Source organism: Pelodiscus sinensis, chromosome 17 (assembly GCF_049634645.1).
Source record: "Pelodiscus sinensis isolate JC-2024 chromosome 17, ASM4963464v1, whole genome shotgun sequence".
Lineage (NCBI taxonomy): Eukaryota > Metazoa > Chordata > Testudines > Trionychidae > Pelodiscus > Pelodiscus sinensis.
Window position 1 is genome coordinate 32,062,593 of NC_134727.1, and position 24,979 is coordinate 32,087,571.

The window sequence follows — 24,979 nt, forward strand, 5'->3', positions numbered from 1 at the left end:
CCTAGCTTAAAGTTTAAATTGGATCAGGTCCTTTGTAAATAGGTTGGGAAGTGGTCTCATTTGGCAATTATCATTAGGTAATTATTTACATAATATAGGCATTGCGGTCATGGTATTGACATCTACATTTCGTGGGGCTTCCCATGGCAGGTGGAGAGGGCCCAATGGGTCAGGAGGCATGGAGAACAGTGTCAGGGACGTGCCTAATGTGTCCCCATTTTTGGTTCAGAAAATACAGTCACCGTAATCAGTAGCTAAGTGATTATCAGAAAATGGGTGGTTTCCAGCAATCTGCCATGGAGGCACAACCATACTCAGAACCCTGGGAGCATACCACCAGAACTAAAAATCTATTCATTTTCATTCCTAGCTGTGCTATGTTCACTGTATATTTAAGCTTTTTCAAATGAAAGGTCCCTAAGGATAATGTCTACCAGGTTGTGCACACTCCACTAGGGGGCTCCATAGCAGCACCCAGGGGATTTTGGGACAGGCACTTATATTCTATTAACAGTCTCAGGAGAAAGATTCCAAAGTGGGTAACTAGGTAGTGCACAGTAGAGTTCTCCACCCCAAACTGTGTCTTGGGACCTCTTCCGCAGTCACTGCACCCCTCCAACGGGATGTGCAATGGATCTAGATTGTCACATCTACGTCCCTCCCTTCTCTGACCCATCACAAAACCAGTGCTTCCACTCTACATTGTGTGTCTATCCACAGCAGAGTGATATTGTGCCCCATGCTCCAGTATCTCACCAGCTTCACCCACATACTGGTGTGCATTACGTACACACACACACGCAGAATTTACCTCTCATGAGAATTTAAGAGATTAATTATAATCAATTAATAAGCTATATTTATTCTAGAGTATGGCTTCTATTGTACAGAGCACCACTCTGTTCAAAGCCACTGATCATCTCTTTATTGGTATTTAAATAGTCCATTCCCAATAACAGTATTGTGTATTTTTGAGAGATGTTGCAACTCTGCATAGTGAAGGCATCCAAGGAGTCTCTATTTGAGAGTTAGGAAGTTTTATTCTTCCCTTGGTAATATGGACGTGAACTCCTTGTGGAGTTCCACACACACAGGGAGTGGAGAATTGATCCCTAAGTAAATATGTTATGGCAGAACTTAGAACTAAAGGTCCTGTAGCCTTAACAGTCAACAGTAAAGGACCCCTTGAAATACTCCAAGGTTTTTCAGGCTCTGAAGTATATATATATATATATATATATATATATATATATATATATATATATATATATATATATATATTGTTTAATCAACTTTTTTAACAGTGCCTTTGAATATTAGCTTCAGAGGGGTAAGAGAGTTAGTCTGTAGCTGAAAAAAAACTTAAACAAATAGTTTAGCAGCATCTTAAAGACTAACAAAACATGTAGATGGTATCATGAGCTTTCGTGGGCACAACCCACCTCTTCAGATGAATGGAGTTATTAAAGGTTTTGGAACTGGACCTTTAATAACTCCATTCATCTGAAGAAGTGGGTTGTGCCCACGAAAGCTCATCATACCATCAACATGTTTTGCTAGTCTTTAATGTGCTGCTAGACTATTCATCGTTTATTACTTTTTTTTTTTTAATATTAGATCAATTTCAGGTGAGCAAATACCCCAGTTTCAGGTGAGCAGACCCTAGGGCTACGTCTACATTGGCCCCTTTTCCGGAAGGGGCATGGTAATTTTTGAAATCGCAATAGGGAAATGCGCGGGGGATTTAAATATCCCCCGCCGCATTTAAATAAAAATGTCCGCCGCTTTTTTCCGGCTTTTAGAAAAGCCGGAAAAGAGCGTCTACACTGGCCCTGATCCTCCGGAAAAAGCGCCTCGAAGTAGGAATAAGATCCTCCGGAAAAGGGCACTTTTTCCGGAGGATCGGGGCCAGTGTAGACGCTCTTTTCCGGCTTTTCTAAAAGCCGGAAAAAAGCGGCGGACATTTTTATTTAAATGCGGCGGGGGATATTTAAATCCCCCGCGCATTTCCCTATTGCGATTTCAAAAATTACCATGCCCCTTCCAGAAAAGGGGCCAATGTAGACGAGCCCAATATGTTTATCTAGGCAGGATTTTTCAGCTACTGAAAGTGCTACAGTAACAGCAGCAATAATCACTGGTAGTGTTGCTGCTAACAAAAAAAACTCACTCTCTCCTTCTATTTCTTTCTTCTCAGTTTGTTCCTTCTTTCTTGCAATACACTCCCAGGCTAACGTAGCCAGTTAATATACCAAAACTTTGTTCTAAGTAAATGAAAAAAAATTAAAGGCTGGAATCAAATTTAGACAAGTGGCTGTAATAAACACATACATAGTTATACTTAGCTGTTATGTAAATACTTTACACCTGCAAAGTCTCATGCAAACAAACATTCATGAAATCCCTGACCAAGAGGATGGCAATAAAAGTGAGCAACACGCGTTTAAATAATTCTATGAAAGAGAAATTATTTGAGTCAATGTTAACTCTTTTTAGGGTTCAAAGTTACCCTCATCCTTCCCATTAATCAAAGTCATTTCATAACCTGCAGGAGAATGCCTGGTCTAATCCAATCACGTCAGGTTTCTGAGGAGGACCTCCCCCCCCAAAATCAGTTTAATTTTCAGCCTTCTTAGAAATTCTCCACAAGCAACTAACTGACAATCGAGCCACCTACAACAGAAAAATTGAGACTAGAAAAGTCACACCTGGAATGGTCACAGTTCACCAACCAATTTAACCTTGAGATACCAAAAATTTGACCCAAGACAGTATTTTCCATACCATCCTGCCCTTGCTAATCACCATCCTTTACTCTAGTAAAAATTCTAGTAATTATAGTCAGAACATTGCATAAAGCAAAATTATATTTAGATTTTTGTAAAAAAAGAACCTCAAATATAAATTCCAAGAATTCAGACAGCTTCTAGCTCTGGTTTTCCAGAGTTAATTGAAGATTATGCAGTAAATCAACTCTTAAGTTTATTTAAAAATCACAAGACATATTAATACAATAAAAATGATCATGAACATCTGAACCTGCCTTACCTCTAAAACTGTAGGGTTAAAAAGATACTTCCTCCCACCAACCCATTTTTATAATGTGGTTTATTTCAGATCCGTCAGATGCTCACTTTGTTTCTAAAACACATTTAATGGGCTTTCCACTTTTCAACATCTGTCAAAGCGTTCCATGCATCTTTAATATTTTCCTAACCCCTTGCATTATATTTGCGCCAGTACTGGCTGTAGCATAATTCTGCAGACGTGTCAACTATTCAGGCAATGCTAGAATGTCGTCATCATTGTTTGTGTCCCCAGCATGATTGGTATGTACCTTGTAATCATTCTGGTGTTGGGTTGCAAAGGTCCCCAACTCTTCATTTGGCCGAGTCTAATTCTGTCCTCTTCACAAAGATCTAGTTACATTAAGTAAAGGTTGCCATTTACGTGGAACACTGAGGTTGCTAAAATGACTCACCAAGGTAAAATGCATGCTATTTAGTCGTTCAAGGACGTAAGCCGTACAATGCTGAAGTTAATGCTAACTCCGCTTAGAAACTCTTGATCTCCATTAATGCAAAAGATTTAAGAAAGGAGGCACCCATTTGATTTCTCAGCATCTTGCTTAGAGCTTCCAGTGCTGCTCTGTATCCCAGCACTGGAAGAGATGCCCAAGCATTTTGGTTTTTAAAATCTGGTTTCAAGTTATAACTATTTTTTGTGGGTCTGGCGTGGAGAAAAAAAATGGTTCCATCAGACTGCAACTTTCCAGCTGGATATTAGGTCTGGTTGATTTCCTCTGTCTAACCTTTTTGTTGCTATGTGACAGATTTTGGGCCAGACAGTTTTGAGTAAAAAATATACAAACAGATGAGTTTTGGTGGTACTCAGATAATAATGGCTTTGATTGATACAACTCACAGTGAGGTTCATCATCATGTGACATCCCTGCTTCATCAAACTGGTCAGAGCAACTGAATGTAGAATTCTACATCAGCAGAGGCAGCATCAACATCAGAGCCAGAACATGTGGTCAGAAGAGTTGCCAACACTCATGATTTTGTCATGAATCTCATGATTACTATTCATGCAGATTCAGACTAACACGGCTACCTCTCTGATACATGATTACTATTGTTTTCCTTAAAGTTCCAGCTCCTAGAGTCAAGCGGATATGAGGTGATTTCAGCCTCCATTCTTAAAGAAAAAAAAAAGCAAGATTCTAGCCCTTATGGTGATGGAGAAAGCTTCAAATTGTGACTTCAGTGCATCCTAAAGTCTCAAAATGCAGAAGGCAAATAAAAAGAACACCAAGTCTATTATTTTTACATAATCTCATGATTTTTGGTGAACCTGGCTTCTGATTTTTTAACATTGGGGGTTGGCAATACTGAGAGCAAAAAACAAGGAGGAATCCCGTGGCACTTGAAAGACTAACAATTTTATTATTACATAAGCTTTCATGAGTTTCAACTTACAAAAGCTTATGCCACAATAAAATGGTGAGTCCTTAAGGTACCACCGGATTCCTTAGTAATAAAGAGGTAGCTGTATTAGTCTGATCTTGCTAAAACAAAAGGAAAAATTATGTAGCACTTTAAAGACTAAAGCTTTAAACACGAATGGTCATCACCTATTAAACCATCTTGTTAGTCTTTAAAGTGCTACATAGTTTTTCCTTTTGTTTTAACCGGATTCCTTGTAGGTTTTGCTGAAACAGACTAACACAGCTACCTCTGAAACCTAAATACTGATAGTGTCACAGTCACATTACACTCAATCCACATCCACCATCACATTCAGAAAACAAGATGGATTTCTTCGGGGGCAGGGGGAAAACTGTCTTTTCCCTAAGGTAGGCTGTTAGAGACATTCAAAAAAATCACCCACAGGCAGCCAATTTGCATTGCTGAGAATCCCACTGAGCATCAGTTGGATGCATGTAGAAGCAAACTTGAGGAAGCACATTTCCTAGGAATTCCACCAGGAGGGCAAGGTATTTCTGCTCTGTAGTGAAAGCCCAGAGCGCTTCTTCACTTCGTCAGCTAAAAATCAGTTTGTGCTTTAAAAACAGAAACCCTTGTTTAAGTATGGTCAAAATTTGAAGAACCAAAATCCATATTTAGGTCCGGAATCAGGAAAGCGCTTAAGCATGTGCCTACTGGGGATGTTTTCCGGAGTTGGGATGACAGGCTCCTAGTTTGCTGAGTGTTCTCAGCTTAACTTCAGCGGAAGCCACAATTCCAATGTAGCTGCACCACCACAGTGCATCTGATGAAGATGCTGTATGTGACCAGGAGAGAGAGAGCTCCCATCTATATCTATATATTTAAAAAAAAAATACCACACCATCACCTCTGCGAGCAGGATATGCTATTTTAGCAGGAGACACTCTTCCATTGACATAGCTCCGTGCACGTAAACACTTGCATCCGTAGCTTATGTCACTCACACCCCTGAGTAACATAAGTTTTGACGACACTGGCAATAGTATAGAAATAGCCTGAGTATAAACACCTTCTACAGCATTTTTCATCAGTAGCTCTCAGAGCATGGCACAAAAGGAGGTAAGTATCACTATCCCATTTTATTGATAGAGAAACTGAGGCACAGGGATGTGACCTGATTTGCTCAAGGTCAGCCAGCAGGCCAATGACAGAGCTGGACTAGAAGCCAGGTCTCTCCAAGTGCCAATCCACCATGCTACCCACTAGGCTGCACTGAAAGCTAAAGGCCCACCCAAGTTTGAGAATGCTGACCTTTGCCTTTTCCCATGATCATTTCTGTACAGAATACTAACAAGCCTGCAAAGGCGATCCAGTGGAGGTGAATTCTGCTTAAGAGAATAGGGTGAATGGACTTTAATGAGACAACTGAATTTTTGGCCAACAGGAGCATTTGCAATGCAGGCGACATGTCACCAGACACAAACTGAGCAGGAAACCAGGATGTTATGAATCAGAAGGACTTGGATAGGAGGCGAGGTTCTAATGTAAGCAAAAGATGTCTACATTCACATAGGGGCATATATGCAAGTTGTAGAACTGGGACCACTACTTTCCAAACTACAGTGTGACTTTTATCATGGTTGGGAGCGTGACAGAAGTGATCAGGGAAACTATTAACTGCAGCTTTGTTAGCGGAATAGAAAGAGCAAATCACTCATGTTCCCAAAGCCTGACCTGTAACAGTCTGGCTCTTCTATCACTCCATGTATTCTTGCTAGCATGCACCAACATCTCTACCATTTGTACACATGATAGTCCATATCTGTGCTATAGGTTGGCCCACCGGGCCTGGGATTGTACAATTGGAATGATTGCAAGTCATGGGACTGTGAGGACCTTCCTTCTTATCCCATGACTGCCTGCTTTGCTTAAGAGTACAGCCGGTCCCCAAGTTATGAACGAGTTACGTCCAAACACTTGGCCGTAACTCAAAGTGTTCGTAACTCGGATCCCATAGGGTTACACACGACCGCGCTGTTCGTAAGCGCGGATCACATTCGTAACTTGGGGACCGCATTAACGACCGCTTTGGTCGTAAGTGCGGATGGTCGTAAGTGGAGGTGGTCGTAAGTCGGAGACCAGCTGTATTCAGTGAGGGACCTTGTGAAAGGCTTTCTGAAAGACTAAGTATACCACATTCTTGAACCCTCATGGTTATTGGCTCTTCCTCACCCCTGCAAAGAAGTCTAATAGATGAGGCACGATTTCTTTTTATGAAAGTCAAGTTAACTCTTCTCCAACCTATCCCATTCATTGATGTGTCTGAATTCCTTTTTTTTTACTATACTTCCAATCAATTTGCTCGGTGCTGAAGTTTGATTTTATAGCCTGTAATTGCTATGATCAAATCTGGAGAGTAAAAAAAAAAATCTGCATCACATTAGCCATTCATCTGGTACAGAGGTAGATTTAAGCAATTGGCTACATACAACTGTTCCTAGTAAAGCAATTTCATCTTTGAGTTCCTTCAGAACTCTTCGGTGAATACCATCTGGGCTTGCCATTTATTAGTGTTTTACACACTGTTTTTACCGGTACAACTATTCTGTTTTGGTGTGTGATTTTTTTGTTTGTTTGTTTAATATTTATGCAACCCCTGCAGTAGATACAGTTATACTGGAATAAGAAGCTTTCTGCCAGGATATCTTATTCCCCTTCTGTGGGAATAAGAGCCTTCATACTGGTATAACTTTGGGAAGTCACACTACTTGTAACTCTACCAGTATAGTTACAACAGTGTAACTTCTGTACTGTTCAATGTAAGGACTCATCTACATGTAAAATATTTCTGCTTTCTATGCCCACGGCTCTCCCCTCACTCCATGACTGGAACCCCAAGACACCCTTCCCCCAATAGGAAGAGACCCAGGCTAGCCAAAGCCTCGAGGGGAAGAACCCCAGCCCAGCCGCAGCTATGCCACCTCCCCACCCCAGACCTCAAGGAAGCTGAGTAGCATATACCACTGTCTCAGTTACCCAAAACCTGAATAAGGCCTAATAAAACAAAAATTTCCTCCACCAATCATGGCTGAGCCTACCCATGGCTATTATACCCACCACCCACAAACTCATTAAAGGTAACATAAGTCATAGCACACGCATTTCTTTCATAATAAGTAGCCTTCTCTCTCATCTTAGGGCAGGGATGGGCAACCAAGACTAATGAAAGGGGGAGTGGCCCTCCTCTGCCTCAGTGGGCCGCAAGATTGAAATTCAGTGATGGGCAACCTGCAAGCCATATGTGGCTCTTTATAAGCCCATACAGAGGAATTTCTAGGGAGAGGGAAGGGTGTTTTTGTAAATGTGGACCGCAATTTTTTTAAAATATAAAGGAGTTAAAAATAGTCATGCAATTAATGTGCATGAGAGAGGTTAATGAAAAATTTGAGTGGAAAGAGTGATTGGTAAAGTGATTTGGTTATACTAAAAGGCTGTGTCTACATTGGCACCCCTTTCCTCAGGCTCCATGCCAGTCCAAGGCACTGCCTCCCGCTGCTCCCATTGGCTAGGTTCTGGCCAATAGGAGCAATGGGGAAATCCTCCAGGCAGAGCGTCCGATCACTCCTGTTCCTCCCGGCCACACCCACCCCGGCGTACAGGCCTGCATTAGGCTTCCGCCTGTGACCAGCCCACGCACCCTGTCTTGGCTCCCTTCCCCCACACCTCTCATGTACTGGGGCACTGGAACTCTACACTTACCTACCCCTCCCTCTCCCTCCCAGCACTTTCAGAGCCCCATGAATCACCTGATTTGTGTTCTGTCTCCACACTTCCCCCACCCTCCCAGAACATAATTGCTGCAAAGAGGGGAAAGAGAGGGCATGCAGGGTACCCACCACTCTCAGAGAGAGCTTTAAGAAGGTTGGTCTGGTAGTTAAAGCCAAGGACTGAGTCAGGAACCCTGGATTCATTCTCATGTGTTTTTTCTGACTGTGGTTCAAAGCAGGTAGCATGACTGATCACAGAAGTGGGAAAAGCAGGCACTGCCAGTGTTCAAATCTGACTTTGAACTTCTGGGCAAGTATCTTAATCGTGCCTCAGTTAAGATGTCTCTTTTTTTAAATAAAGAGAGGGAGAGCGGGGAGGAGTACAAGGAAACAATATTGGTCACATTTCAGCAGCGATCTCAGCCAGCAATAACAAGAATTAGAAACCTAACCCCACTGAAAGCCAAGTCTGCCCCACACACCCAATTTCTCAGTCCATCCCTCCAAATATCTCTCTCCACTATGTTCTCCAAAAGAGTCAAACAGAAGGCCCGTTTTTCTCCCCAGATGTGTCTGAGTATAGTTTCCCCCTAGTGGCTGGTAAGCGGACCTAGAAAAAACACAAAAAAGTGTATTCTAATAACTATTTTTATTCACAGAACCTGCTGTTTAACCTGCTGCTTAATAAAATGTCAGTAGAAAAGCAAGTGAAAACCTAAGCCCTTAACATACTCAGAAAAAAAAAATAGATGTCTCAAGTATAATTTACAGCATTCCAGCAGTTATTATAACCATCAGTGCACTGCTCTGATTAGTCTCCAGGTAAAAGATTTGAGAGACAAGGAAAACCATAGAAACTATGGAGGCCAGCCAACTATTTTTTTTATTGTTATGAGCCACAATAATAACGAGGAGTCCCACCCTTGCTTCTAATACTCCTGAACTGTGTGGGTGTTTGGAATGCAAACACAGGTCCAGATCCAAGTTTCACACATCTTCTGTCTTTACAAAGAAGCCACAAAAAAAACCCTAAACCCCAGCCCTCCTGAGAGGTGGAAATGGATTGGAGTGGTATCTGACTTGTATAGAAATGGGCACATCAGTGCAGATATATAGATATATACAGGCAGTCCCCGAGTTACGCGGATCCGACTTATGTCGGATCAGCACTTACGAACGGGGCTCTCTCGCCCCGGAGCTCACAGGCAGCGGGACCGCCCAGAGCGCAGCGGTCCCGCCACCTCGACCTCCGGGGCGAGAAAAGCTGCTCCAGGTGCCCCTGGTCTGCTGGGGACCGTCTCCAGCAGACCAGGGACACCTAGAGCAAAGCCGGGGAGGCGGAGGGGTCCCGCGCCTCTGAGGCTTTGCTCTGGCAAAGCCGGGAAGGCGCGGGACTCCGCCGCCGCTGCGGCTTTGCTCCCGGTGTCCCTGGTCTGCTGGGGGGGGGAGGGGGCGCCCCCCCCCAGCAGACCAGGCTTTTGTTGTGGACCCTGGGGTAGAGCAGCTGGGGTGCTGCCGGGTTGGTCCTGCAGGGACCTACCTGGCAGCCCAGCTGTTCTGTCCCAGGCTCGAGATTCAGCCGCTGTTGAAACTGATCAGTGGCTGATTCCAGGAAGCTGGGAGCAGAGCAATTCTGCCTCCAGCTTCCTGTAGTCAGTCCCTGGTCAGTTTCAGCAGCAGCGGCTGAATCTGGAGCCAGTTCCGACTTACATACAAATTCAACTTAAGAACAAACCTATAGTCCCTATCTTGTACGTAACCCGGGGACTGCCTGTATTGGCTTACTGTGTTCAGAACTTAGCCACCATTTTGCCAAGGGACGAGAAGGCAGCTCTAAAAACAGTTGATTTATATTTCTTTCCTGTAGGTTTAGAAAGAAACCTGAAAGCAGTTCCTCCCTGCTGGTCTCTGGAGTTTCTGTTGTCCCCGTAAGTGTAGAAGAGGTTGGTGATTCAAGTACATTCAGCCTTTAAAAGTCTATTTCTCCACTTAACCATGTTTATTTTTTCCATTAGGAAGAAACAGAAAGCAACCTTTCTCTCACAGACTTTTGGTTCCTCTAGGAGCGATACTGCACAATCGAGTTACTCCACTTTAATTCCACCCGTATCTATGGACCCTCAAAGAGTAGGTTACACATTTGTTATTTTATGTACATTATTTTTAAAGTAATGTAAGGGCCAGATCTTGAGCCCATTAAAGCCAATGGCAAATAACCTTCATGGGGAGAGGGTTCTTTATTTGTTCTGCTGCCTTAGAACATTTACCAGTTGTATTTTCTAAAGGGAATCTAAATAAATTGATGGGGGCCTAGAAATAGCAGAGTGGCCGCCACATAGCTTAACCATTTGTCATACTCCTCCAAAGAGGCATTTCAGAAAGGACAGTTGGTTTAGAGCAGCTACTAGCTCCAGAGCTAGGGAATTCAAAACATCCATGGGACTGGATTCCCATTAAACCAGGGTGGGGGAAATGACAAAGAGCTGGGCTACAGCAAACACACACATTTCAGCTGTGCATCAGCAATTCCAACACTCATTTCCCAGAGATCGGATGTCAATGGGTAGCTGTGGACATTCAGTATTGGTCACACCGTCTTCTTTCGCACAGTGCGTGTGGGTCAGACATCCAATAGGTCCTAGTCAGAGCAGTCCCGTCTGTTCGGAATGGCCTCCACCGGCCCTGCACTTCCAGGGCCCCACAGCGGCCGCATCAACCGTCTTATGGATGGGATCTGAGGGATTTGCTGTGCCCTCTGGGATTACGTGGGGTGGGGGACCTGGCACGGGGCACAGCAAGGGTTGCCCCCGCCTTCCAGTGGCTAGAACGGGACATCCCCCCCCCCTGCAATCTCCCAACCTGCTGAGATTGTCTTCGCCACGGCAGCAGGAAGCAGAGCGCTCCGGCCCTAGGGCTCTCCGCTTCTTGGTACTGTGGTGAAGTGGGATGTAGTGGGCTGGGGGCTGGGCGGAGGAAAGCAGGGGGCTGGGTTGCTGTGGCTCCCACTGCCATAGTGGGGGGGGGGGGGAGAGGACCTCTTCTGCTGCCCAATGCCACCCCCCTCCCTCGGTAATCCCCTGGGTCACGTAGCTGGGAGGAGTTGGCTTTGGGCAAGGAGGTGGAATGAGGCGGGGCTTGGAGGCCGGGGTTGAGTGGGAGTAGGGCAGAAGCAGGACAGGGCCTGTGGAGCAAGGGTTGCCCTGCATCTCACCCCTCCCACCCCCCCAGGGACGGCCAGGGTCCCAGTCCTCCACCTTGGCTCCATCTAAACACTCGGGTCTTATCTACACTTGCAACTTTGTCACGCACAAAGACAAACAAACCCACCCTTTTGGCAACCAAGCCTGGAAAGTGTCCACATTGCCACGCGACAGAAGTCACGGCAAACATCCAGTTTTGGAGACAAAAATTTGTCTCTCCCCCTCCCTTTATTGTGGGCAAGAAACTGCTGGCTGAGGCAGCGCTCTGCCCCTCCCAGCCTGGCACCCTGGGCTTTCTGCAGGCTGCCTGGCAGGTTAGAGAGGCGGACTGGGGAGTCTGGGACTGTCCTAGCCTAGAGCCTCCCTTTCCCCCCCCGCCTCCCCCCGCCACCATCTCAAGCCATACTCCATCCCCCTCTACGATTCTGTAAACGTCCTGCCTGCAGAGCCTGTCTCAGGGGTGGGCGAGCTGGGCAGGTGCCCGGGCTGCCATTTTCAAGGGGCTGCTTACAAAGCCGGTCTTAGGGGTGGGCCGCAACTGCATTTTGGCCCGACCTCCTGAATCCTCCTCCCAGGTTTCCCCCCGACCCTTTTTTTTGGCTTGACAAATTTTTGTCTGGTATTTTTTTTGAAACCATCTGGCAACGCTACAGGGCCGCCAATTGGTTAGGACCAGCCCTGCCTGCCTGCCTGCCACAGATACCTCCATTTCCCTTTCAATCTGCCAAAGGCACATTCAACAGCCAGGCGGCATCAGCTCAGCCTCTTGTTGAGCTGCTCCCTATTGCTGTCCAGGTGCTCCAAGTAAGGCTTCATGAGGCAGAGCTCTCAGGGGTAAGCCGCGTCACCTAGGATCACTAAGGGCATTACCACACCCTCCACTATAATTTTCTGATCTGGAAAGGAAGTCCCAGCTTGCAGCTTTCTGACCAGGCCCCTATGTGCATCATGCACCTTTCCAAACCACCCCCCAGCGATCCACATGCACCTAAAGCACCATGGAGAAGTAACCCTTCTGCTTGATGTCTCTATAGCAAGGTGGGGTGGCACTATCATGTGGGCACCATCAGTTGCCCCACCACAGTTTGGAAAGCCCATTTCAACAAACCCAGCCCCTATGTCATCCACATTTCCCAGAGACACAATCCTACCGAGGCAGCAAAATGCGATTTATTGCCCAGCCCACTTGCAGAAGTGCTGCCCTGATGGTAGCGATTCCCCACTCCAAATTGATTTGCAACCGAACCATAGCAATTGGGAGTTGCCATTTTCCACACCGCAATGGCAACACGCTTGTCTACTGAGAGAGCAGCTCTCATGCAGGTGTCCTTGCGCCACACAGTTCAGGGGCCAGCTCAGCACAAGACTGCTTTATGCATCAGAAAGTTCTGTACCCACTGATCTTCATCCCACACCTGCATGACAGTGTGATCCCACCACCCAGCACTGGTTTCCCTTGCCCAAAGAGCAATGGTCTACTATGCACAGTATATCTGTGACGACCCAATGAAATGTTAATTCAGTGCTGTTCCTGACACTCACATTGTTGTCCACATCCAAGTGTTCACAAGTAACAATAAGTAGCTCTGCTACAATGCACAATGTCCTAAGCACATTGAATGCAACATGGGAGAAAATTGTGGGATCTATGATTTCTCACAGCAGATGCTAGATTTCGTGGCAAAGATGGTCATTCAAGTGGCGCAAAAGTAAGCTAGAAGTTCAGGGAGAGCTGGGAAGCAAAGAGGTGGCTGATGGGATTTTTTCATGTTCCTCAAAAACACAGCACTACTTTGCATATTCCCACAGTGCTTAGTGACTGATGGTGATGCCAGGCACTCTGGGATGCTTATGCACATTGCTTTGCTCTGTCGACAGGGGTGCTAACAATGTGTCCATGACATGTCGACAATGGGTGGCAGAGAAATAAGTCTGACAGGTATTCAGTTTTGGTGACTTTTCCATGGTTGACAACACTTTCGTCGCCAAACCTTTCCAGTGTGTAGACAAAGCCTCCATGAGCCATAATCCTGCACTCGCTCTACTTCTGCTCCCTCTTTATTTCTGCTGAATTTCAAGAATGAGGCAAGAACTGGACTCCCGATTCCATGCTCAGTCGCATGTACACAACCACCATGAAGTCAGCTAGGTTGCCTAGATGTAACCGAAGGCAGAACTGACATCTGAATAAGGACTGCAAGATTTGGGCCATAAATTATCTCACCAGGTCTCTGATCACCACGGATATAGAGGCCTCGCTTCCAATAACCTTCTGTTCACAATCCAAGGAGGCATTTTCTTCTGGAAGACTTGATTGGAAACTACCTACACAACAGTCAGTAGACTAACACATAAAATAAAATAAAAAAGCAGATAAAAAAGGGAGGAGATTCCCGAGTTTAAAATTCAGGGTTTATGAACATGAGAAATGCTGGCTATTTCACACCCACAACTCTACCTTTCTTTCCTATGCAGCTGCAGAGGCCATCTACAAGTCAGGCTGGGTCTTCTTATGGAATCGCACCTGTGTTTACAAAGGTAAGAGCATAAACCCCTTCAACAATTTGCAGAGAAGTAGCCAAGTTAGTCTGTTTCAGCAAAAATGAGGTGTCCTGTGGCATCTTAAAAAACACATTTATTTGGGCATAAGCTTTCGTACGCTGGAACCCATTTCATCAGATCCATCTGACAAAGTGAGTTCCACCAGTGTTCCCTCTAATCTTTTCCCATCCATGTGCAGTATCATAGGTGGGTGCACGGGGTGTGCCAGGTATGCCCAGGCACACCCTAATGTTTCAAAGGGGGCGTGAGCGAAGGAGCACCGCTTCGGCGCTCTAGGGAACGGACGCCGTGCCGGGTTTGTCACGCATGCGCAGCCAAAACCGGTGGGTCTTAGGACACCACGGAAAGAGGCAGCAGGGATGCAGCAACGTCACCCTGCTGCCCCATCAAGCAAGGGGAGTTTAAACCCTGGGTGGGAAGGTGGGGGGGGGGGTGTGTGCCCCGGGCAGGGGATTGGGTGCAACGCAGCTGGCCCCGGGGAGGGAGGGGGCCTGGGGCAGCGCAGCTGGTCCCCACCCCCTCCAGAGCTGCTTCCCATCCCCTCTTCCTCCCAGCCCCTCTCTTCCTCCCGGCCAGTCCCTGCCCCCCAGCCAGTTCCTCTCCCCTCCCCCCCGCCCACGCTCAAGTGTGTCCGTTTTTTGGGGGGGAGCGTCTACCTGGCAGCCCTACGAGCTGGACCCGGTGCAGGCACCAAGGAACTTGGTGCAGGCTGGAACTTTGGGAACCAGAGACTGCGGAGTGGGGGTTTGTGGCCCAAAAGGGGGCTGAGAAACCTAAGAAAGAGAGTAGGGGGAGCACCAGAAGGGTGACAGTCAGGGTGACCCTAGAACTCTGTTACAGACCAGCTGGCGGCTGCTGGAAGAGGAGGGAAAAACAGGGGGTAAGGGTCAGAGAGGAAGGGGCTTGTGCTGAGGGGAGGGCGGCAGGTCAGGAGAAGAAAGGGGAAGGCACCAAGGGACAGGGTGTAGGAGACAAACAAATGCCAGGGGGCCAAGTGGAGACAATGAGGAAAAGGCCAGGAGAGGAGGTGTCAGTGAGGGTGGGGGGGGCAGGATGATGCTAGGAGAGGAGACGGGAAGGGCTTTGGGGGCTAGAGGGGAGAAGGGGAGGTGCTGAGAGAAGGCTTGAAAGAAGGGGTGGGCATGAGGAAGGCAGGCATGGAGCTAGGCACGTGTGAGGGCACAGGGGCATGAGGGGAACGGGGGCAGAGAGTGGTGAGGGGGTGGGCATCAGGGAAAAAGAAGGCAAAGGGGGCAGGGGCAGGGGCAGTGAGGGCAGGGGGAGGCACCAGGAGGATGCAGGGGTAAGGGAAAGTGCAGGTGCCAGGAGATTCCAGGGGGTGATGCAAAAGGGCAGACCCCTGCAGGGGAGAGACCAGCACCAGAGGAGAGAGGCAGGGGGGTGTGTAGAGGGAGGTGTTAGGAGAGGGGATGAGGAGGGGTAGCTCACATGATCAGAGTGGGGCTACTGGAGGAGTGGGCACGGGGGGGGGAGAGAAAGGCTGGTGAAGGGGGGCAGGTCTCAGGAAGGCTGAGGGCAGTGAGAAGGGCAGGAGTCAGGACAGCAGAGGTGGGTGAAGGGTTGGGGGCGGGGGGCAGCAGGCACCAGGAGAGCTGATGGAGCAAGCAGAGGAGACCGAGCAGCAGAGGGGAAAGGTAGAGGTTCATAAGATATTTATTACAGTAATAACTTGGGTGCCACAGTAGCACATCCAAACATGCCACAAACTCAGTAATGGTGTACAACACAAAATTTATTGTGCTCATGGGAGGAAACTCTTAAAAGGAACACTTCCCCCAGCCTCTCCACCCCTCGAGTTAATGTCACACACGTTGGGTTAATTCAATTACAGGATAGTTGCATGAGGGGGGTTTGGTAAGGGCCAAACTAATCCCTCTTGGTAAGAGGATGGTGGGAAAAGTCCTTGGGGGAAGGGCGTGTCACATGACACCTTTTATTTCTGTTCACGTGTCCATATTGCCCCGAAAGTGTTACCTCCAGAGGCGTGGCTAATGGGGGGCAGGGGTTGTGGTTAAGGGGGGTCAAAGAATAAATTTTAAAAAAATTCTTTGGGTGCACACCGTAATGAAATGTGCTGTGCACGCCTATGTGCAGTATCATGTGCCAATGTGCACCACCAGTAGAAACAAAACATAGCTGTGGGAACCCTGCGAATCAGGTGGGTGGCATTGGAACCTCTCGAGAGACTGCACAAGCACCCAGCTTACAGGGAACATTGATTACCAGAACCTTTTAATTATCAGTTACGCAACACCCACCAAGATTTATGTACAATCTAATCAATTACTTCAGACATTTTTCATTTAATTACAATGTATGTTCATAAGTGTGTGTGTGTGTGTGTAAAGCCCCCCCAAAAAACACCACACTAAAATTTTTGCCAGCAAACTATTTACATAGCTTAACCTCTGCCAATTCACACTCTTTCTTTCTCCAGAGTCTACAAAACATCACAGCCACAAAGGGTCAATTAGTGGCATTTGAATGTCGAATACAGGCCAGGCCCACCATGCAAGTTTGCTGGTACAGAGAACAGAAGCAGATAATTGATTCTGCAGACTTCCGCATACTAAGAAAAAGTAGGTATTATTATGCTCCCCAGATGCAGAATAGTTTCAGTCATGGCACAGATACATTCATGGGAATAGTAACAAGAAAGTTGCTGAGAGAGCTTTTACAAGATCAGAGAACATGAGTGCATTGATATAGCAAGAATACAGCCTGAAAATACCAAATAATTAAAAAACAGAACAACAAATGGAAAGTTTTCCCCTTTCCTTCCTCAGTGACAGGAGATCAGATATTTGAACTGCTGATCAGGTACCAATTGTATTTTTCAGGAAACAACTTCAGGAGTTTCAGAACCCATTAAAAACAGTCATTACAAAATACCATGACAAAAACCTCTGTTGATCAATAGTATCTTCAAAGAACCACATCAGAGTTCCTAGACGAAACGGGCCACATTCATTCCTGGTGTACCACCACTGAAGTCAATGGAGCTACACCAAGAATGAACAAGGACTCTTACATGCAGATACACCAGCCAGGACCTTGAACCACAAAGTACAGACCTCTAGATATGAATTTTTTCTTGCATCAACATGTCTTGAAATCCAGGCTTCTCTCCAATATACCCACACTTTCAGATGCTAAAGTTATCTGGCTACCTGCCTTACATCACACATCTAGCCTATTACTCCTTTATCTCTGTTTGTCATATCATACAAATGCATGGGCCAAATTCCACTTCCACAGATGATGGTGTAAGTCTGAAGTAACTCCACAGAAAATCGGTGACAGTATAACAGAGCAGAATTTAGCCCATGGTATAGAGTGCTGAAGTCAGGGCTTCTGAATTCCATTTCCCTTTCAGATTTCTGGCAAGTTCTTACAATTGTGTTCCTATGTATATTCTCAAGTTTTTACATCAGTAAAATAGAGACAGTAATGCATACCCATCCCACCGGTAAGCTAAATGCATCAATTTCTGGAAAGTGTATAGCATTTCTTGGATGGAAAATGAAAAGTAATTACCTTGCTAGATGATTTTTTTCCAAAGTGTTATTAAAAAGAGATACGTTGAAAATAATTGTGGTTAAAACAATTGTGCATTTGAGACTGGCTTTATGAACTCATGGAGAATTAATAGTCTTGTTTAAGTTTGGTGCTCCAGAAGCATAAGACCACCCATACTGGATTTTTCTTTTGAACTACAAAAGGATGCTGAAAGAGAGAAGACAAAGAGAGTTCCTTATATGTGAAATCTCACCCTAAAATAATGAACATTCTGTAATTTGTTTTATGGCCTGTCTGGCAAATCTGAGTACTCAAGACATTTTTACAGTGATTATAAGCATTTAATTCTCTCCTCTCTCTTATTTTGAGCAGAAGCTTGTTTCTCACCAGTTCCTGGTAAGTACTTTGGAAATCTACTAATATTATGTCACTTAGTTTGCAGTAGACTAATCCTTTCATATAATCAAGGATAAAAACAGACCTCCACTTCCTCCTGTATCCATTCTGTCATCATGGGTGGTTGGCTGGTGGGCCATGGGCCAAAAAGTTTGAGAACTGCTGTACTAGAGGGATGAAGTTATTTCCAGTTTGTCAGTTGCCCCAGCCTGGTGAACTGAGAGGTACTCTTGGCAGAAGACTAATGGGCCCTGTGGTAACAGGCAGCTGGGTTCCCTGGCATGAAATGAAGGGATGTTGGGGAGGCGGGTGTTTCTTTTGTATCTATATCCAGGAGTTAGTGTGAGGCTTGCTTCTCCCACCTGCTAAACTCTGCTCACTTATACCTATGCAAGAGGAATCCCCATTGAAGTCCTGAGGTCATTGTATAGGCTGGTATGAAGACAGAGAGCCTTCTGTCTTCAGAGCTAAACCTTAAAGGAACAAACCCCTTCACTACTGCCTCTTGTCCTTACATAAGTCACGCCTTTTAGGCACTTGTGCTCAAACCCAGGTATACAGAAACTGTGTGCAAGCTGTTGTGCTCTTGCTAACCTTCCATCAGTGGAAGTTGGTTGCAGAAGTGGGCTGAGGGTGGGAGGCAAGGTGCAGGAGCGGGGAGGGGGGGTCTCAGCATGAGAGGGGTGAATGAGAGAGATGCAGGTGCAAGGTCTGGGCATGAGGGGTGCTTACCTGGCTCTGTACTTCCCATCGCCTCCAGGCACCATCCCCTGCTGCTCCCATTGGTTATGGTTCCGGCCAATGGGAGCTGAGGCAAAAGCCTCCAGGCAAGTGGTTTCCTTTGCTGCTATTCCCCAAGCTGGGTGGTGAGGGAGCAGCAGTTCACAGAGCAGCTTCCTTCCCCCATAAGCCAGATCTGGCCTGCAAGGCTCACAACCTCCTCTTCCCCACCCCACAGTGGGAAGTGAATACAGGCACTCCAGCCTCACAGCAGGGTGGCACAGGGCTGGAGTGCCAGTGCAAGCTCTCTGCTGCAGGGGGAATGGTGAGCCCTGAGCCCACAGCCCACCTGCAAGACAGTCGAGGCCCATTAGTGGTCCAAGGACCACACTGAGAACCACTGCTAGAGAGAGCCACTGACATTGTTGCTGCGGTTATAGATTCGGTATTTCCTTTTCTCCCATTGGTTTTGGGCAAATGCTGCTTTTCCATTCGTAGTAACTACAGTTTTTGTAAAGGCCTGAGCTGTGATGAATACAGACCCTGACTTAGCTTCACTCATGCCTAGCCATAATTCTCGACGCCCAGTGCACCTTGCCTTGCATTGTGGCAGCTTTCTAAAGAATGGCTCGGGATTTAATCCCATGATTTATCAAGAGGATGGCAAAATTTTCATGGACTTCCTGGGAAGTCAGCATTTGGCCCAGAGTCCCTTATGCTACCAGTCACATACTCTGCTCTCTCATTTCAGAGGAAGTTTGCACCTTGGTTATTACAGAAGCTTTTCCTGAAGACTCTGGGGTATTTAAATGTTTCGCTGAAAATGAGTTTGGAGCAGCAGTATCCAGTGCACGCCTTTCTGTTTCCCAAGGTAACTAGAGTCACTCAGCTCCTGAAGAGGGTAATAAATTCAAAGGACCTGCCTCCATTCAGCACTAGGCACAGTCCCAGTCTCTTATCAAGGTGAAAATTAGGCCTAGATATATCTTAGAAACTCAGGGCATGTCTTCACCATGGGCTGGATCGACGGGCAGCATCTCTTCTAGTGGGGGTTGATTTATTGCTCTCTCGTTGACTCCAGTACTCCACCAAAATGAGACGAGTAAGTGGAGCTGATGTCAGCTGTCGACTTACTGTGGTTAAGATACCATGCGAAGCAGACTTAAGCATGTCGACTTCAGCTATGTTATTCATGCAGCTGAAGTTGTGTAACAGGTCAACAGCCCATGGTAGCATCTACAAGGCTTCCAGCTAGATGTGGTAATAAGAGGAATGTCCCAAAGGTTTTTTTTTTTTTTTAACTCTCAACAGAATGATCCCCACTGGGCTCATTTCCCTTAGGAAATTCCCAAATAGGCCGAGTAACGAGGGGGCGGTCATGTCATTCCCGATGGTGAGCCAATGAACAAGAACTCTGCCCCAGCAAGGTGTCTCATCATCCCCATGAGCTCTCAGAGTAGCCAGATACTTTCCTTACTTACGGGATAACACTCCTTCCCACCCAGCCCTGAGAGCTCTGCGATATCGTCACTGGGGTCCTTGAGCAAACAGCGTCCTCCTACTTCACCTTGGCTTAAGAGGGCCACTTCGTACCAGAAACCCTTCTCTATGACTCCCCACCTGGAATCCCTGTACTCCTCCTCCTCTTGCCAGGCTGTAGGACAGCTGCTGAGGTCAGCCTCAGTTTCCCTATCCTTGCTGTCCCTTCTAATTTGCAACTCCCTCCAGAAGAGTCTTTCTTCCCCTCCCAATGCTCAATGTCACTATTCCCTCTACTGCACCCCTAGCTATCCTTGGTTTTTCCTTCAATACTGAAGAGAAGGAAGGTCCACTTTGTGGTGTTGCCTGCTGCCTGTCTGTGCAATGTGGATAAGCCAGTCATTGCTACCAGGAGCACCAGAGAAGCTGGACAGGAACTGGCACACCTGCCAATCTGATCACCCACAATGGTCCAACTTAATAGCTCTCCGGACTGCTCCCCTTTGGGTTTCTCTTGGTCTCTCACATGGGAAAAATTAGAGAAATCCCTCAGGTCACTTACAATAGCAGACAAAACTCCCTTCGCTAACTCCAGGATGAAAACAGCAACACACCCCAGCTGCAGAGGAACCAAAGTCCAGTCATAAAATGCGATAAAGCTTTAGAATTGTTCTACTCAAGTCACAAAGTTTCTGTTCAGCTTTGAGCCTCTTAGGGGCATGGCACAGACGGGACAACAGGAAACAAATGAGTTTCTGGGTCATTTTCAAATGACTAGGATAAGAATATGACACTTTCAGCTGTGATGTAACTCTGACCACAAGTGACCATCCCCTCTGAGAGCTCTGGGTACCTCTTCAAAGAAAGGATGTGATCAGCAGCATCCTGGTAAAATTCCAGTTTGAGATATATACCTGCCTCTCCAAAATTCCCCGTCATTCAGTTTCTCTCCAAATCACACACATGGTGTTGCTGCCCAGCGTGAGAGAGTTGTTAAGTTTCACCCAAGACGTGGCTCAGTTTCACTATAGATAAGGTAGAACTTCCTCAGCAAGTGAAAGGATTAATAGATCTACTGCATATGTGAGAGTGTTTGTGAGTCTGACGGTGTGTTGGTTGAAGAACTCCTAAATGGTAAGAGCTAGGACCACCAAATTCAGCACACGGCTACTTCTTATCCTAATTTAAAGCAAGCTCAGTTTTGGTTGTGCCAGGAAAGTGGGATGTGCCTGGAATGGGATTGCTTCTCATAAAACCACACAGAAGAGCATAAGAATCTCCAGGCAGGTGAAAGGGGCTGGCTGGGGGTGCCAGCACTGCCCCATCCCCAAGTGCCCTTTAGGAAAGGCAAAGGGGCTGAAGCTTCCTCTCCCTCCCTGATTCAAACAGGGACATTAATGGTTGTTCCCCTTCATCAGGGGAAGTGCAGTTTCAAACAGGGACATTAATGGTTGCTCCCCTTCATCGGGGGAGTGCAGTTTGTTGCATTCTCCATTCTGGCTGGGTAACACAGGGGGCAAATAAACCTGGGCCTGCCCCAGGCTGGGGACATGTACCCCTCACCTCTGCAGTGCCTACTGGAGTTGCAGGGGCCATGGAAAGGTGCTTCTCACCTGCCCCCAAACTGCTGTGGTGAGAGAGGGCTAGAGTTGTCTTCTCTCCCTGGGGTAACTTGTATATTGAACCCCTCATCCCCCAGCCCCACCCCAAAGCAATTATTTAAATGAAGAAAAACAATTGGATTTAAGGACCTGAGTAATACCGGGTAAATCTTCTAGTCGGTTTATAAAGCTCTTTGGCATACCCTCTGCCCGGAAGGCGGTTTATCAACATAAGTCATAACTGTTTGAGCAATATGCAATTATACTTTGCAGGAGCAAATGAGATGAAAGAATTTGAAATCCTTCCCCATATGCCGCCCATGCAAGCTATCATGAAGAAAGCCTCGTTACCGAGGAAAAGCCAAAATGTGGCAAAGGAAAGAGATCTGGCTACCAAGCCTCCAGGCCCAGGCAAGCAGGGGAAACATGTGACTTCTGGATGGCAGAATCACCAGGGTGAAACGGATGCATTTCATGGCATTTATGAAGACTCTCCTGAGATGTCATCTGCTTGGTAAGGAAAAGCGGACAGCACAGCTGTACTTACGTCTATTGTATTGCTGCCTGTATGTGCGTGCACACAAAGTTACTTGACCTGTAGTTATGAATGCCTGTTTGCAAATGTAACCCACTGGTAAGTACGTGCTACAGATGCCTCTCTCTGCTGATCTTTAGAGAAGAGTTTGTTGCTGCCAGAGCCAGAGAGAATTGTCTCTTTCTGTCATGGGTGGCGGATAGAAGAGGCAGGGGAAAGCAATGCCTTTCCAAACTGCCTGGCCCCATCCACACTCTACCCCCAAGACCTCCCGCTTCATCGTGGCTCCCCCAGTCTTCTGGGGCTACCCGGGTTTCAGCACTGCCAAGGCTGGGGCTGGTGCTGCCAGACCTCCTGGGACAAAAGAGGCTGAAGCCGCCCATGATCTAGGACTGGGAAGGCTGGAACTGAGGAGGTTTCCACCCTCCCTATGCTTTGTGAGTGGGGGGGGGAAGGGCTAGGGCCGTGTGCTGCCCGTGCTCTGGGGAGGCCGGGCCAGGGAAGGTTGCGGGCCATAGGCCTCCTATGTATGGGATAGACTTGGCTTGGCTCCCATGAGGATGGTGTATGGGGTCTGGAGCAGAAGGGACAGGGCAGGGGGTTCACCCACACTGCCCATGCTTTTGGTCAATCAACTCATGACTTTAGCTCTGGAGTTCACTCTCTGATGGGCTGCCCAGAAAAAACAAACAGCCATCCTACATACACAGGTTCCCACATTTAGCACAATTCCACAGTTGCATGAACTTGGCAACGTGGCCCAGCGTTCGTGCATACAGTACTTAGAGCCATCGAGTGCAAGTCAAGAAGTCAGTATTTTCCACACGTCACACCTCAGACATACTCGCTCAGGAACCTACTCCTGCAATAAACCCCCATTGCCAACTCTGTCCACACGTCTATACAAGTGACACCATCACAGGATCCAACCACTAAGCCACCACACCAGAGGCTCAGACAACTGCACATCCTCTAATGGGATCTATGCCATCAAGTGCCAGCAATGCCCCTCTGCCGTGGGTATTGGCCAAACTGGCAGTCTTTATGACAAAGGATAAATGGACATAAATCAGACATCAGAAATGGTAATACAGAAACCTGTAGGGGAATATTTTAACTGCCCAGGCACTCATTGATGGACTTTAAAGTAGCCATTCTTCTACAATAGGAATTTCACAAGCCATCTACAGAGAGAGTACGCAGAACTGAGCGTCATATGCAAATTTGACACCGTCTCCCGTGGCCTGAACAAAAACTTGAACTGGTTAACATATTATAAAGCCAGCTTTCCTTACATTCAAACACTCTATTGACATCATAAGCTAAGTATGGGATACTTCCAGCCCACTCAATTAGCCTCATTAGCATCAGGACTACAATTGATTGGTAAGGTTTTTTTTCTTCCTCTCCCTTCTTTTTCTGAGGGTCTCCCTTTTCTTCCCCCACTCAAGATTATCTCATCTGAAAAAGTGGGTTTTGCCCACAAAAGCTCATGATATTATCTATCTGTCTCTAAAGTGCTTCAGGACTACTCTTCATTTTTAAACGTTGCTTTTACTATGTTCAGTTACTCATTTCCCCACAAACAGACACATCGGACAACCAGCTCTGCTGGGCCCATATTTTGAAAAGAGCTCACCTCTCAAATATCAGGCTCAGATTTTCAAGAGCATTCAGCGCCTCCCAAATGGTCTCAAGGGGATCTGTTGAGTGCTAAATGCCTTTACAAATCCTAACCATAAGTAACTAACCACTAGGAAACCTCTCCTCCTGTAGAGCAGAGCAGGATACTGGTAGCGAAGCACTCCCAATTTCTAATCACAGCTCTGACATCAACTCCACAGTAGCCTGGGGCAAGTCACAGCACCTCAGTTTCCTCACATGTTAATCGGAGATCACACATGAGGTCTTTCAGCTGTGTCACAATGAGTGTTTGTAAAGCACTTTGATGAGGAGATGAGCTATATAAATAAACACTAAGCACTGGGTAGCTGCTCTACAGGATATCTGCACTGCGTCATAGCCCCTCTACTGCCAATGGCTCATGCAGTTACTCCAGTAGAGTGAAGCATTACTTGCTCTGGTAGAGCCCTGTTCTTTCGGGGCAGGGGGCTCAGCATGCTAACCTGTTGTCACCACAGGGTTCTCAGCAGGGGCCATAGCTCAGAGAACATGGTGACAACTGAAGTCCAAGTGGTCACAGACTAGTTGCAATGCTGGTGCTAGAGAAAAGAACAAGTTGGACTCCTGTTACATTTCTTTGATTTCCTGTCAGAGATGCAGTGAAGCCAACAGCCTCAACGAGCCCCTGAGCAGGGGGAAATGGGGGAGGTAGGGGCTTGGCTCTTTGCCCTCATCCCCGCACCTTCTCAGAGCAGTCTGCCCTCATCGCTACTCAGAGTGTGACAGCCCCATCCTGGCCTTAGGGCTGCTCAGAGCATGTAACCCAGCACTCTGGCATGGCACCCCAGCAGCAATTTAAAGGGGCCAGAGCCCCGTAATCACTGAGCCTCTGGGTAATTGCCCCATTCTCCCCACCCCCATTGTGGGGCTGCCAAGGGGTGTGTAAACAATGCAGTAATGGTGCTTATTTTCACTGGGCAGTCTTAGCGATAGAGTTATGGAAGGTCGAACACTGGATAGTATATGACGGTTCCCCAGAACCTTTCATGATGAGAAGGCTCAGATCAGCTTGTGCTTCATCCTCGGTCAGTTGAAGGCCAGCACT

At 46.8% G+C, this 24,979-nt stretch overlaps 1 protein-coding gene and 1 long non-coding RNA gene across 4 annotated transcripts in view; one reads left to right on the forward strand and one right to left on the reverse strand.

Annotated features, from left to right (window-relative positions):
• Positions 1–24,979, reverse strand: part of LOC142818737 (uncharacterized) — a 143,551-nt gene that overhangs the window by 80,667 nt on the left and 37,905 nt on the right. Inside the window, exon 1 of one of the 2 annotated variants that reach the window (XR_012896377.1) lies at positions 3,049–3,413. The exons of the other annotated variant lie outside the window; for it this stretch is intronic. This is a non-coding gene — a long non-coding RNA (uncharacterized LOC142818737). Of the gene's footprint in view, positions 1–3,048; positions 3,414–24,979 lie in introns of those variants that run through there. 2 annotated transcript variants of the gene reach the window in all.
• The window catches only part of MYOT (myotilin), a 43,697-nt gene continuing 29,033 nt past the window's right edge, over positions 10,316–24,979 (forward strand). For both annotated transcript variants that reach the window (XM_075900459.1, XM_075900460.1), the window contains exons 1-6: positions 10,316–10,345; positions 13,894–13,956; positions 16,439–16,580; positions 17,893–17,916; positions 19,388–19,507; positions 21,990–22,230. In XM_075900459.1, coding sequence (XP_075756574.1) covers positions 10,331–10,345; positions 13,894–13,956; positions 16,439–16,580; positions 17,893–17,916; positions 19,388–19,507; positions 21,990–22,230 — 605 coding nt within the window. In that variant the 5' untranslated portion in view covers positions 10,316–10,330. The remainder of the gene's footprint in view (positions 10,346–13,893; positions 13,957–16,438; positions 16,581–17,892; positions 17,917–19,387; positions 19,508–21,989; positions 22,231–24,979) is intronic.